This window comes from Physella acuta, unplaced genomic scaffold (assembly GCF_028476545.2).
Source record: "Physella acuta isolate Inbredline_101_S28 unplaced genomic scaffold, ASM2847654v3 ptg000479l, whole genome shotgun sequence".
Taxonomy (NCBI): domain Eukaryota; kingdom Metazoa; phylum Mollusca; class Gastropoda; family Physidae; genus Physella; species Physella acuta.
In genome coordinates this window covers 229828-244073 of record NW_026731998.1, presented here as the reverse complement: position 1 = coordinate 244073, position 14246 = coordinate 229828, and the positions used below count along the sequence as shown (strand labels likewise).

The following is a 14246-nucleotide window of genomic DNA, read 5'->3' as shown; positions in this document are numbered from 1 at the left end:
AAAAAACAAAAAACAAATAGAAATGAACAACAAATAAATAAATAAGAGGAAAGCCATCGAACTAAATTCGATGGAGTAAAATCTTGTTATTAGGGGTCGTCCATAAATTACGTCACACTCGTAGGGGGGAGGGGGTCCGTAATTTTTTGACGATGTGTGTGATGGGGGGGGGGGGGATTCAGATGGTGGGACGTCACATTTTTGCATTATCAAAAAGTAATGTTAGAAAACAAATTTTAGCTGTTGTTTCGCGTTTTAGAAAACTGTTTCAATAAATGGTGATAGGAGGTGGGGGGGGGGGGGGGGGGGAAGGTAAAAATCGTCAAAAAAGCGTGACGTCATTTATGGATGACCCCTTATGGTTTAGTTAGCTGTGCAAATATTCTCTTCACCCAACACCGTGGGCTGGGTCAGCCTTAGGATCAAACAAGAGTTTCAAACATCAGGTAAAAAAAAATCTAATTAGATTTATAGTTTATACCCCTGGGTTGTGTGGATAAAGAAACACAACAGGCGGAGATTAAAGACGTCAAGATACATAGCTCAAGGGGAGACAACAATGAAAAAGCAAAAAGTTAAAAATAACCATGTGAACAAAATCTGAAGTAATCTCCCCGTGCTTATTGGTTATTGGATTGCGTAGCGAGCCCAAACGCCATGTTTCCTAAAATGGTGTTGTTGAATTGATTGACATCTCGTTACAGCCAATCACAGATTCGCCTTTAAGATCACGTCACAAATTTGGCTACTTTTGGATATTCCAGAACTGTGCAGAAAGTCCAGAAAGGCTGGTTTTATAATAGCCGGAACAAAAATAACAATTTGTTTCTATAGTTACGCTGTTTGGGTTCATCCATAAATGACGTCACGCTTTTTTGACGATTTTTACCTGCTCCCCCTCCCCTTCGTCACACGTCGTCAAAAAAAGCCAGACCCCCCCCTAAAATGACGTCACACCTGTTGTATTTTTCTTAAAAGATCGATATTTTTCCAAAATCTTGTTTGAACTCTCTCAACATAGAATATTTTAATCAATTCCTATTACAATTTATTAAAACAGTTTTCTAAAACGCGAAGCAACAGCTAAAATTTGTTTTCTAACATAACTTTTTGTGAATGCAAAAATGTGACGTTCCACCATCTGAACCCCCCCCCCCCATCGTCTCAAAATTACGGACCCCCCTCCCCCCTACGAGTGTGAAGTCATCTATTGACGAGCCCTATTTGATATCTAATGTACCTAATAATATGTAATGTGTTTTAATAATGTGTGCCTGTTGATTAATCCAATACTTTAGTATTTATTTATAAGTCAGTTAATTATGCAGGGGTGTCTTTCTCTGGTTAGTACCATTGTTACGTTATGTATTGTGAATTATCGTTACGTCCCTTATTATTATGCATATTGTAGTTACTTCCCTTGTATACTCAATGTTTACCGTGTAGATGATGTCTATCCATGTGGTAATTGACTATACCCAGAGACACGACGTGTCGTATATGCTGACTATAATAATAAAGGACCAAGGTAACAGCAGAGAACTGTGTTTAAGTAATGTCACACCCATAAACACCTAATACGATTTAAATTTCCAGGATCAATTTGAGAAAAGACACTAAGCAGACATTTTTTAAAACTGTGGCATCGGTGTTTGTTGTCTTATTTATACAATCCAAGAACATATACTAGACATATAGGTAAAAGCAGACATATACTACATTACTTCAAGCAATTACTAAATGCAACAAAGAATAAATAATTATCAGGCTTCTAATTTCAAATTTATTCATTTCATTGTTTGTACCATTCCATTAAAACATATATATATATATATATATATATATATATATATATATATATATATATATATATTAGCAAACATCAATATTTATTTGCAATTGAAACATATTAAAGAAATTGTAGACCTAATAAGGAACATGTATGGACATCATTATATAAAAACTGTCAAAACTTAGATGTGACATGCACAAATTAAAAAGTTTCAAACTGATTCTAGGGCACCTTTTCATAAAGTCAATCATCATAAAATCAATCAACAGTACTAAACCAAATAATTATCTACAGATATTTAAAAAAAAGTATTTCAACAAGCGCAAAAATGATATCTAGGCAATCACAATGTAGGTCTAACTCTGATTATTTTATGAATTTAAACACAACAGCACATGCACAAAAAAAAAAATCTGATATAATGAAATAAAAAAGCCTATTTACATGAAAATAGCCTTGCTTTTACATGCAAATTAACTTTTCTGCATCCTCTGTAGTCAAATGTATATAGTCAGTTCTACAATAAACCTCGTATTAAAACATGTTCCAATATAGTTAAGTACCCTTTTGAACCTGACGGTCCTTCCAGTCCATGGGGCAAGATAAGTAACCCCGGCATATGGAGGGATAGTGTAGTCAGCATTATGCCCAACTGCCTTTACTTTCCCTAATGTGAGTCAGGTACCCATAAGAGCGGGGTGGGCTCAGAAGTTCTATCAACATGAACCTGGGATTCAAACTCGAACTTTAGTGTTAGCAGTCTCCAAACATGCAGTCACACATTTTACATATAGTTGTAAAAAATCCCGTAAAAAATCTTATGATTCTCAACCTCACCAATCATTAAAAATAATAATACAAATGGTTAAATTATCACAACAATAGAAATAACATGAAACAACTGTGTACATATTGCATCAAGATAAAAAAATCACAGGTATTAGATTGATCATATAATAATCACTGTGAACTTACTGTTTACCTGATTTATCTTAATCAAATCTTACGACAAACCGGTCGCACAAGCATTTACTTGCAGAATTGATAAGATTTTTTAAAAAATCCATAGCTGTCTGTAGTGTAAAACAGTTCAAATGATTGTCTGAAATACACAAACTTTTGTGTTAAAACAAAATATTATCAATTTGTTTGATAACAGCAACTTTATGAATTACTTGATGTTGATCTCCAGCAGGATAAATATTTCCCAACAAAAAACATTTTTATTTTCCTCTATTATTAATTTTGATTTGCAATGGTATAAAAGGGATTTCTTTTTTTTACCTTATAATTCCTATCGAGAATAGAAGAAAATAAATTTTTTTTCCCCCCTGGAAATGTTAAGGAAAGCTAAAGTGGTTGGGCATAGTGGTGACCACACTATCCCTTCATATAATGGGATCACTAAAACAGGTAAACTCTAGGCCTACTTCACATGCCCCATGTACCGTCATGTTCGGAAAGGTACAAAACTAAAAGTGAATTCACAAGTTTTTTATGTGTTTTGTTTTTCCTTTTGACCAATACTGTAAACATAAACTTTGTATATGGAGTGTGAATAAATGATAAAAAAGCCTAATAACTGGGATCTCAACACAGCAGATAAGTGAAACCAGTAACTGTAATCTCAGAACAGCTGATTGGTAACTTCAGTTATATGACAACGCCTCGACACTTATAAAAAAAACACAAAATATCAAAATGTCCCCATCTATTCTTGTTTCTTCTGCCATTTGTCACTTGAGATCTGATAGGGTAGACTGCTCTAACTGACCGATCTGTTTTCTCACGAGCTAAAGGTTTTAAAATAACTTTATCTTCAATTGTAAACAAAAACAAAAAAAGAAGTAAACACAACAACATTTTTAACAGTAATTTACAGACAACACATTGAAAATAATAACTGCAGGTGGGCCTACAACACTTCATTAATTTTTTATTTTTTTTTGCAGCCTTCTCTTTTCTCATATCTGCACGTCTTTTCTTCTCATTTAACTTGCTTTCCTTTTCCTCGGCTTGCTTTTGCTTCATTCCAATTACCTCATCACTAGTCAACAACTTATGTATTGTTATTGTGCTGAGCTTTTTTTTTTCCGCCGTTGGCAAGACTGGTTTATCAAAAACACTTGATAATTCCGCCAACCATCTCTCATTTGTTTCCAGCACAGTTTCCACCATTCTGTTTTCACTTCCACTTGCAGCTAGGTCAACGGCTTCCTCTTCGATGCCACTTATGTCCATGGCAAGCTTTAAGATGTCCGAAAAGTTTTCGCTAGCACCCGTAGCACGTATTTCGCCTATACTTTCATTTTGGTATTCAGGAGGTGACCACCATGGGTCAGTGTTGAGGACATCCGCGTCGATCACTGTTTCAGGAGCAGAGGGAGCATATGCTTGCTCGAACATGGCCATATCTTGAGAGACAGAAGCAATTGGTTGAACTTGATTGCTTGCCACTTGTGTTGGAGGTGCTTGCTAGTCATATACTCACTTGGCAATGTGTCACTTCTTGTGAGAACCGTGGAACAAACGGATAGATTCGGGTAGCCTGAAAAGCTTTTTTGATTGTGCTTGGGCAAAAGGCTTGGCTCCATGCTGCAGTGAAAAGTTTAGTCCATGTGACTTTACTGATCACATTTGCCAGGTGCTCTGAAAGAAATTCAGTGCATGCTGCCACATAATATTTTTTAAACGGCCCAAAGACACATTTGTCTAGCGGCTGCAGCTTGTGTGTCGTATGGGGTGGTAAGGCAAATGTGTGGATATTTTCTTTCCTTGCTGTTTCCAGCAGATCCACAACCTCATGGGAGCTTTGTGAATCTAACAGGAGAAGCTGGGGGCAATCTTCGCCAAAATGTTTTAGATAAACTTGTTTGAACCATTGGACTCTCAAAAAATCTTCCATCCACCCAGACTTCTGATAAGTCTACACAGCGCCCTTTGGAGCATCGGTCACGTTGAAGGACGATACCACTCTCTGGGTTTTCTCCTTCACGATAATCATCGGGGGCATTGCCTCACCAGTGGCATTGACCGTGGCAAATACTGTGCTATTGTCACGAGACCCGTCACACGTGCTGACACCCCTCTTACACCTTTCTGGGCAACTACTTTTGTTGGCTTGTGCTGTAGCTGAATCCCAGTTTCGTCACAATTCCAAATGCGGTGAGGCTGCGACATAAGGTGGGATTCAGCCAACAGTTTCTCCAGGTCATCAAAGTAGTTCTTAGCAACATTGCTGTTTAGCATTGTCGTTCTACACTGAGGTACAGCTTCAGGGTTTCGGATGGTCAGTTCGGGGTGCCGTACTTTCATTTTACTCCAATACCCTTCTCCAGGAATCCCATTTTTGAATCGTGTCTGGATTTCCAGACGCTTAGCAATATTTCCTATCATTGCTAGAAGGCTGCGTTTTGTATAAGGAAACCCCGCCTTCGATGCCTCCAGGACCCTCAAGACAATTTCATTTTCTAAAGCTGGATGGCTCCCACAGCTTCGGCCTGGCTTAGACCCTTCTTTTATGCGGCCTTTTACGTGGTCAATTATAGTTGTTTTGGGTAGCCCAAACTGTTAAGCTGCCTTTCCGTAGGACTTGCCCTTGTTAACAGCATCTACAGCTTGGCTAAGGCTTTCAGTCTCATATGTTGCATATGACCTTTTTTCCTTTAGGCCTTTGTGTCTGTTGATAAAACATATACAAGTCATTTGTTTTTAATTACATTTTTATAAAAAAAATAGCCTAATAGGCCTAGCCTAGTGGTCAAATTATTTATGCTACGCTAGGTGGACATTTGGATAGATCGGTCAAAGTTAGAACACCCCATTTTTTTACATGGTTCTAACTTCCACCGATATGTTTTTCACAATTATTTTTATTTTTAGAGCCCTAAATATAAATTAAAAAGTACATATATGTAGATTAACCTGTATTATAAACTCTTTTCATGTTTAAAAAAGTTTAAAACTATTTTTACTTACATGTTTGGCATTGTGAAGCACGGCAAGAAAACGTTGACAAAATGGAAATTCGATATTTTCACTCAAAAAACTCACTGACGCTAAGGGGCCTAAATTTGTGAGTAAAGAGAGCAAAAACGGCTAAAATAGACATGTCATAACAAAAGGGAAATCCCCCACAGTTTAATTGCGTAACATAATATATAAGTATTTTTTAGCCAATGGTATTTATTTATTTTTAAAAAAATTATTTTCTGCCCAAAGACGGAATTCGGTCGAAGTTAGAACCCGGTCAAAGATAGAGCAGTCTACCCTATCAGTTTATAACACACACCAAAACATTATCCAACAAAAGTAAAACAATCACATTTTTAACACCAGTTTCTTTCCTGTAGTAATCTAATTTGTGTATTACCTGAAGCTCTACTTCTTCAACTTGGGTAACGTATTCATCAGCTTACAAATTATGGACAGCATGACCTCATCAGCCCCACCTCCTATTGAAATAAGTCGCATGTCCCTGGAAGATGTTAAACAGTAAACAAAAATTGACAAAAAATATATGAACTAAGTTAATGTACTAAACAGTGTGGGGCTGAACAGACCAATTACTTAAGGCTAAAGAGATCTCAGCCAACAGAATCAAATGTTAAGTCCTCTTCTGATCATAACACAATAAATAAAATAAAACTAAGTCGATCTATATTCTACTGCTAATGTGAAAGCTTATAACTAGATATTTAATACTTTTTTAAAAACCAAGATAACCTGATCAAGGCATATTTACTAATTATTAGAAAATTGACGATAAACTGACCAGTACATATATACCAAATTAATAAAACCAAGGGCAGACTGACCGGTACATGTTTATCAATTATAGAAAACCAAGGGCAGACTGACCGGTACATATTTATCAATATAGAAAACCAAGGGTCAACTGACCGGTACATGCGGCTGATCATGACCTCCTCTGTGAAACCCATACCACCCCAGTACTGAAGGCACTTGTCTGACGCCTCACGCAGCAGACGTCCAGTTTTTAACTTGCACATTGAGGCCAGTTTTGTTACATCTTGACCCCTGGTGTACAAGGCTGTAGACAAATACAAAATATTTTGTAATGAAATTATCAGGATTGACAGTCTATGAAATCTTTAAAACACAAGATTTTAAAATATCAATTTATTTTTAAAAAAAAACCCCCAAAAATTTAAAGCAGACCAGACAATTAAATTTTTTTTTTATTATCAAAAACCTAGAGAGTTGAAAAATCAGTATAACAATCAGTCATTTAGTATTAAATTAATTAAATTAAATTTTTAAATTAATAAAATTCAGTATTTATGATTTTCTTATCATTTACTTGAACCTATTGATAAGATATAACTGTACTAAGGATTGAATACATTTATAATATAAAAACCATTTTTATTTATATGTACCAAATATATTAAAATTCTCCCATTAAGATTTTTATTTAAATTTAGAAAAGGCTAAAAATAAATTTATTTTCCTGACTGACCCGCGGCCCTGTAGGTGGCCGACCTCAACATCTCTATCTCAGTGGCCAACTCAGCCAGGGTGAAATGTACAACCTGGTTGTTGAGTACCGGCTGGCCAAAGATTTTCCTCTGTGACGTGTACTTTATGGTCTCCTCTATCATACTTTCTAGCGGCAAAAGTGCTGGGGACGTAGAAGAAAAAAAAACATCAGAGTGAAATGTGGTTTTTACATTTTGGTCATGGCATGAAATTACGTTAATATATTTTGGTTAAAGGAAAAAATTTGGTTCTTATATTTTAGTTACAACATAAAACTTGGTTATTACATTTTGGTTATCATGTTAAATTTGATAATTAGATTTTAGTTACAACATAATATTTGGTTATTACATTTTGGTTATCGTAAAATTTGGTAATTAGATTTTAGCTACAACATAAACTTTGGTAGTTACATTTTGGGTTACAACATGAGAAGTTGTTGTTCCAGTTTTTTAAACTTCAAACAAAGAAAAGTCAAAAGTTTTGTGTAAGATGGGATATTGAGTGTAAATAGCCTAATCAGATTTTAACTGAAAGTTTTTAAAAAAGAAAACAAGAATCTAAAAGCTCTCAAGACCTACCAACAGCTGCAGCAAACAACCGTTCTTCCTGAAACTGCAGCATCTGGTATATGAACCCTTGACCTTCCTCCCCAATGATAAATGAGCGAGGGACCTTGACATCTTCAAAGTACACCTGCACTGTGTCAGAGCTCCACATACCGAGCTTTTTAATCTCTTTACTTATTGTTACACCTGGTGGGATATACAAATACAAGCATACGAGCATGGTGCAATTTCATCTCTTTACTTATTACCTGGTGGATTTACAAATACAACAAGTTATTCATTGATGGCTATATAGCCTATATATATAATCTCTTTACTTATTGTCACACCTTGTGTGGTATAAACAGCAACAATTTATTTATTGATGGCTATTCTAGTCTGGTACAATTTAATCTCTTTACTTATTGTCACACCTAGTGGATATATAAATACAACAATTTATTTAATCTCTTTATTTATTGTTACACCTGGTGGGTATACAAATACAACAATTTATTTAATCTCTTTACTTATTGTTACACCTGGTGGGTATACAAATACAACAATTTATTTAATCTCTTTACTTATTGTTACACCTGGTGGGTATACAAATACAACAATTTATTTAATCTCTTTACTTATTGTTCAGAGTTTCTTCCAGGCAACTCTTCGAGGGGGGGGGGGGGGGGGCCTTTGGCCCCCCCCCCCCCCCCCTAACGAAATGAAATTTATATAATTTATATAGAAAATATATACTTTTAACAGTGTCTGCCCCCCCGAACAAAGTTTACCCCCCCCACCCCGAAGATTTCAAGTGCCCCCCCCCCCCCCGAGAAAAAAGTCTGGAAGAAACACTGTTATTGTTACACCTGGTGGGTATACAAATACAACAATTTATTTACTGATGGCTATATAGCCTGGTACAATTTCATCTCTTTACTCACTGCCACATGGGGTGGTTTATAAAAGTACAGTTTATTCACTGATGGTTATACTAGCCTAGTAACAACGTCTGATGTACAATTGAAACTCTTTACTTATTGTTACAACTGGTGGGGTGTAAAATTACAACAAATAATATATGGCCAATCTTGCTTAACAGCAAATTGTTATAGAGAAGTAGCCTACAATTTGTAAAAAGGTTTGTTAAAAAACAAAACAAAAAGTTTTTGACATGGAAAATAGCCTAATAGTTTTTATTAACGAGCTACTTATAGTGTTTTAAAGAAATATTTTCAGTGTCAGCGTTGGTACTGTCGAATTCACAAATTATGAATTATTGAAAATTAGAAACAACTAAATAGCGGCGTATGTTATGCCGCGGGCCGGCTCGTAAATCTTATAATACAGCTAATGAAGTATTTTTAAATTTTTTTTTGGAAATATACAAATTTAAGATTTAACCACACAATCTCTTAAGTTTATTTACTTTTCAAACAATCTAAAGCAAGCTGACCTGGAGTCTTCATGGGCAGACAGATGAGTGATTTGTTGGAGTGAGACTTGCCATCACTGGTGTTGGCCAGGCAGCACATCCAATCTGCCTGGGCACCGTTGGTGGTCCACATCTTGCCACCATTGATGATCAGATCATCTCCCACTCTGGAGGCTCTGGTTTGGATATCTTGAGAAATATTCGTAAAAAAACAAAACTTTATTGAAGAAGATATTGGGATATCTTGAGAAATGTTTGAAGAAAACAAAACTTTATTGAAGAAAATATTGGGATATCTTGAGAAATGTTTGAAGAAAACAAAACTTTATTGAAGAAAATATTGGGATATCTTGAGAAATGTTTGAAGAAAACAAAATTTTATTGAAGAAAATATTGGGATATCTTGAGAAATGTTTGAAGAAAACAAAATTTTATTGAAGAAAATATTGGGATATCTTGAAAAATGTTTGAAGAAAACAAAATTTTAGTGAAGAAAATATTGGGATATCTTGAGAAATGTTTGAAGAAAACAAAATTTTATTGAAGAAAATATTGGGATATCTTGAGAAATGTTTGAAGAAAACAAAATTTTATTGAAGAAAATATTTGGATATCTTGAGAAATTTTTGAAGAAAACAAAATTTTATTGAAGAAAATATTGGGATATCTTGAGAAATGTTTGAAGAAAACAAAATTTTATTGAAGAAAATATTTGGATATCTTGAGAAATGTTTGAAGAAAACAAAACTTTATTGAAGAAAATATTGGGATATTTTGAAAAATTACTGGAAAAAAACTAAACAAAGCTTTGTAAGCAAATTGGAAAAAAAATTATTGTTTACAATGAAAAGGTATTAAAAGGACATTAAAAAAAATTAACCACATATTTTTTCGCTGACAAAAAAGAAACAAGAACAACAAATACTAAAGAGTAACAAACATTTATAAAAAGTAAAATACATCAAATTAAAAAATGGATAGTTCAGAATAGCAAAAATAAAACCAGGAAAAATTAGAAATAAATAAAACACTAGAAATCTAGTTCCAAAAAAAACCTTTACATTCTGTTTTGTAACGATGCAATTACAAAATGATTCTGATCACAAAAAAGAGAGGAAAATAATATACTAGGGAAGGCAGTGATCAACGTGTCTAATAGCTAAACCAGAGGGTTAAGTCAAAGTTAATGGTGCTGTTAAAAATACTTAGCCCAGAATAATTAGCACAAGGGTAAAAAACAGTTTCTTTCTAGATGGCTCAGGAACACAGTGCTTTAAAAGTAAACCATTAGCCAACATGTTTCAAATACACTCGCTAGACACAATCTTAAATGTATGATTTCATAAGGTATGCCAAAGTTCAAATCAGGAGTAAATATTAGCAAAAGAAATTAAGTGGATAGGTCTGATTAAGAAAATCCAATTAAACAACACTAACAGGCTAGAATAATGGAATAGAATCCACAAGGAAAAACAGAAAGGTAAAAATGTTTTTAGAAGTAGATTGGAGCACCAGACTGAATTTACTGTGGTCAAGAAAAGTAAATTTATACATTTGGCTTTGCCTTATTCTACTTCGGTAATCAAAAGTAATAAAAAGATACGGGGTGGGGACTATGCCAAAGCAGGAATAAAATCACAACGGAAACTTACTAGCAACATCAGAAACTGCACCCCCTGATTCTACTTCGGTAATCAAAAGTAATAAAAAGAAAGAAAAAGATGTGATTATATGCAGGACATAATTTAAAAGCCAGGGGGGGACTAAGCCGAAGAAGGAATAAAAACACAACAGAAACTTACTAGCAACATCAGAACCTGCACCCACCTCGCTAACACCAAGACAGGCCACATAGTCTCCAGCAATTGTTGGCACCAGAAATTCTTTTTTTAAAAAGTCACTGCCAAACCTGAAAGTGTCATTCATAAAGCGTTTATAAAAAATGTTTTTAAATAGTTCTAGAAAATTCACAACAAAGTGCAAGCTAAGCATACAACATGAATAGTAGGAGAAAAAATACTAAACAGTATACTACAAATATACTGTTATTTGCAAAAAAATTACTTAAATCCTTCCAGCTTTTAGTCAACCCTTCCAAACTGTTGGAATGCTGTGACTAGCAATGACAAGTGTTTATTGCTTTTCTGAGTTTTACATACTATTGTAGGTCACGTTATTGCTGGTAGTCTGTTATGTCATTAATATGTTTTTTTGTTTACACATTTTTTTAATAGTTCACACATTAACTCACTTAATTTTCATCGAAGAATATTCTGCGAATGTGTCAAAAAATTACATCAGTAAAAAATAAATAAATATTATAATGTAAACAAAATATAATTTTCGGGTAGATATTTAAACAAAAATTAAATAATGCATACCTGGCTAAGGCAGGTGTGGCCATGTCTGTTTGTACACCAATGGCCATAGGGATAGAACCACATTTAATGTTGCCAAGCTCCTCAGCCACCGCCACACTGTAACTGTAGTCAAGTTCAAGGCCACCATATGCTGTATGAATGAACATGTATGACAATTTATTTTCTGAAGAAAATCACAAATATATATATTTTTTTAAATTATAAAATCAATAGACAAGGTCAGAAAAGAGCAAGTCAGTGATCAGTTGGGGGGTCGGAGTGGTCGGGTTGTTAGAGCTGAACTGAAAAATCCTGAGTTTGAATCTCCCTTGGCAGATAAGGCTCAATAGCTGGGGGACAGCTATTAATTTAGGAGAGAAAACCTCAAAATCAAACAACTGTTTCCTTGTTGTTTGCTCTTCGATGGATAAAGGCTATAAGCAAATCCAAACAGAAAGCAGAGTCAATGGTCTATAAGGTGCATTAAGGTTTGACATGTAATACTTAATTGTACTGGAGGAAATCAACATTATAATTTAGAATGAAGAAGTATCAGTTATTCGTTGACATTAAATTTGCTAGCATGATATGATATGGTACATTAAAAAAAGTGGTCTAAAAATTGAGTACCCTGAAAAGTGAAATTGAAAATTAAGAAAACTGGAATCTTTTGAAAAACACTAGTGAAGAACCTAATGAGTAGAATAATGCATTTTTTTTCTTCAACTTCCATTTATTTCTGTATTAACAGATATTATTTTAAAACTTTCTAAACAATATTTTGTAACTTTTTGAAATATAGTCATTGACCAGATAGATTTCAAATAATAATAAATTATATACATAAATTAATTATAAATAATTTATTTTTTAATTATTATGATCTATTTGTTTATTATTTATAATTACAATTTATAATAAAATAAAAAATTATGTTTATCAAAAAAGAATAACGAAACTTATCGTTAAAAAAACATGGTAAAAATATGATTTTTTTGTTCCAAGCATTGTAATTATTCTTTAGCTAATGAATAATTACAAGTTTTGTTACTTTTTTTTAGACAAAAGACTTTCGGGTTACTTAAAGAACAGAGTCAAAACTGCTAGAAAGGACTTTATTACCTTTAGGTTTGGAAACACCCAGGAAACCATTGTCCCCAAGGATTTTGAAAACTTTGTGAGCAGGAAATCTTCTGTTTGCTTCCCATTCATCAACATATGGATTGATCTCCTTATCAATTATCTGGAAAAAAGTTACAATAGTGACAAAAAGCTTCATAGTAGATATACCTTATAGGCCTATTTAAAAAAAAAATGATAAAAAATACAGGATACCCCAGTACGGCATATGGGAAGGAGTGGTCTAGCGGTAGAGAGCTGGACTGCTAACCCGTAAGTCTCGAGTTCGAATCCGGGTTCAAGACAGTAGAACTCTGATGGGTACCTAACTTCAAGTAAAGGAGGCTGGGCAAAGTGCTGACCATACTATCTCTTCATATGGCGAGGTCACAGAAACAAGTGAACTCTAATTCACTTGCCCCATAGACCATCAGGTTTGAAAGGGAAACAGCTGAGAGACAGGGTAGTCTGTTGACTAATGATTTAGTATAATACAGTATATTATAACATTAATTCATTAATACTATATATATTAGTAGATTCTAATTACTAATTAGTAAAGTTAGACTCTAGAGTCTAGATTCTAGTAGTCTAGTCTAGATCTAGAAATACTTAGTTAGATACTTCATTGCGTTTTGTTGGGTAATCGTTAGAGTCTAGATACAGATCTAGAGTATACTAAATCTATTTAATAAATAGATCTAGAGTCTAGTACAAGTAGACTTCGATTTATGGACCCGATTTATTTATTGTGAATGAATGTTGAGTTGAACTTTGAACTGAGTCTTCACATCACTGGCGGCTGAGGACGAATCACTGACACTGTCTGTCTACTCTAGTTTGTGTGATTATAAATTCTATATTTACCTTCCTAAGAGTAGAACGCAATTCCCAATGTTCTGGCCCAAAAATTATGTCATCTTTTTCATCTTTAACTTGAAGTAATGCTCGGCTACTGGAAAAACATCTCCGTATAAACAACACTTTGCTTGGATTGGAAACAAGTCTAGCAGCCATTTTCGTTTCTTGCATTTTATAAGTAGAGTTTTTAAAAAACCCCAAATAATAAAGGCCTAGGCCTAGTTTACAAAAACTAGACTATAGTCTATAGTAGACTAGTATAGATCTACAAATAATATCTTAAGGATAGACACCACGGATATAATTTTTCTTTAATTTAACATGTTTCAATGTGTTTAATAGATTTATATGTTACTAGTCTAGTTGTTAACCTATAGAAAAAATATATATAGCCGCCAATAGCAGTACAGGGTTGCCATGGAACCCATGAAAAGGTGTAAAAACTAACACCTTTTCAAACCTCTATAACTTGGTTCCCAAAAGAGATTTAAAAATATGATGACATATTTAGATTTCTCAAATCAAACTAGATCTATATATTTCTACGTTTATCCATTGCGATCGCTCATATTCAATTTTTTACGTAAAACTATGTACAAAAATTAGGGGGTGGTGCTACATAAATATCA

The 14246-nt window shown here is 34.1% G+C and overlaps 2 protein-coding genes across 2 annotated transcripts; both read right to left on the bottom strand.

Annotated features, from left to right (window-relative positions):
- Nucleotides 1–1878: 1878 nt before the first annotated feature.
- Nucleotides 1879–13801, bottom strand: LOC131944057 (putative acyl-CoA dehydrogenase 6). Its single transcript, XM_059304515.1, has 10 exons — nucleotides 13624–13801; nucleotides 12760–12880; nucleotides 11659–11788; nucleotides 11080–11186; nucleotides 9299–9466; nucleotides 7876–8049; nucleotides 7275–7436; nucleotides 6695–6845; nucleotides 6165–6269; nucleotides 1879–2894 (listed from the first exon to the last, which is right to left on the bottom strand). Exons 1-9 carry the CDS (start codon nucleotides 13786–13788, stop codon nucleotides 6173–6175), a joined length of 1275 nt encoding a protein of 424 aa, XP_059160498.1. The 5' UTR covers nucleotides 13789–13801; the 3' UTR covers nucleotides 1879–2894; nucleotides 6165–6172.
- LOC131944051 (tigger transposable element-derived protein 2-like) lies at nucleotides 3712–5781 on the bottom strand (the record flags this gene model as incomplete). Its single annotated transcript, XM_059304508.1, is given in 4 exon segments — nucleotides 3712–4267; nucleotides 4299–4718; nucleotides 4814–5471; nucleotides 5771–5781. Coding segments are annotated over 4 exon segments (1645 nt in total), but the record flags the coding sequence as incomplete, so codon positions are not given.
- Nucleotides 13802–14246: the final 445 nt, after the last annotated feature.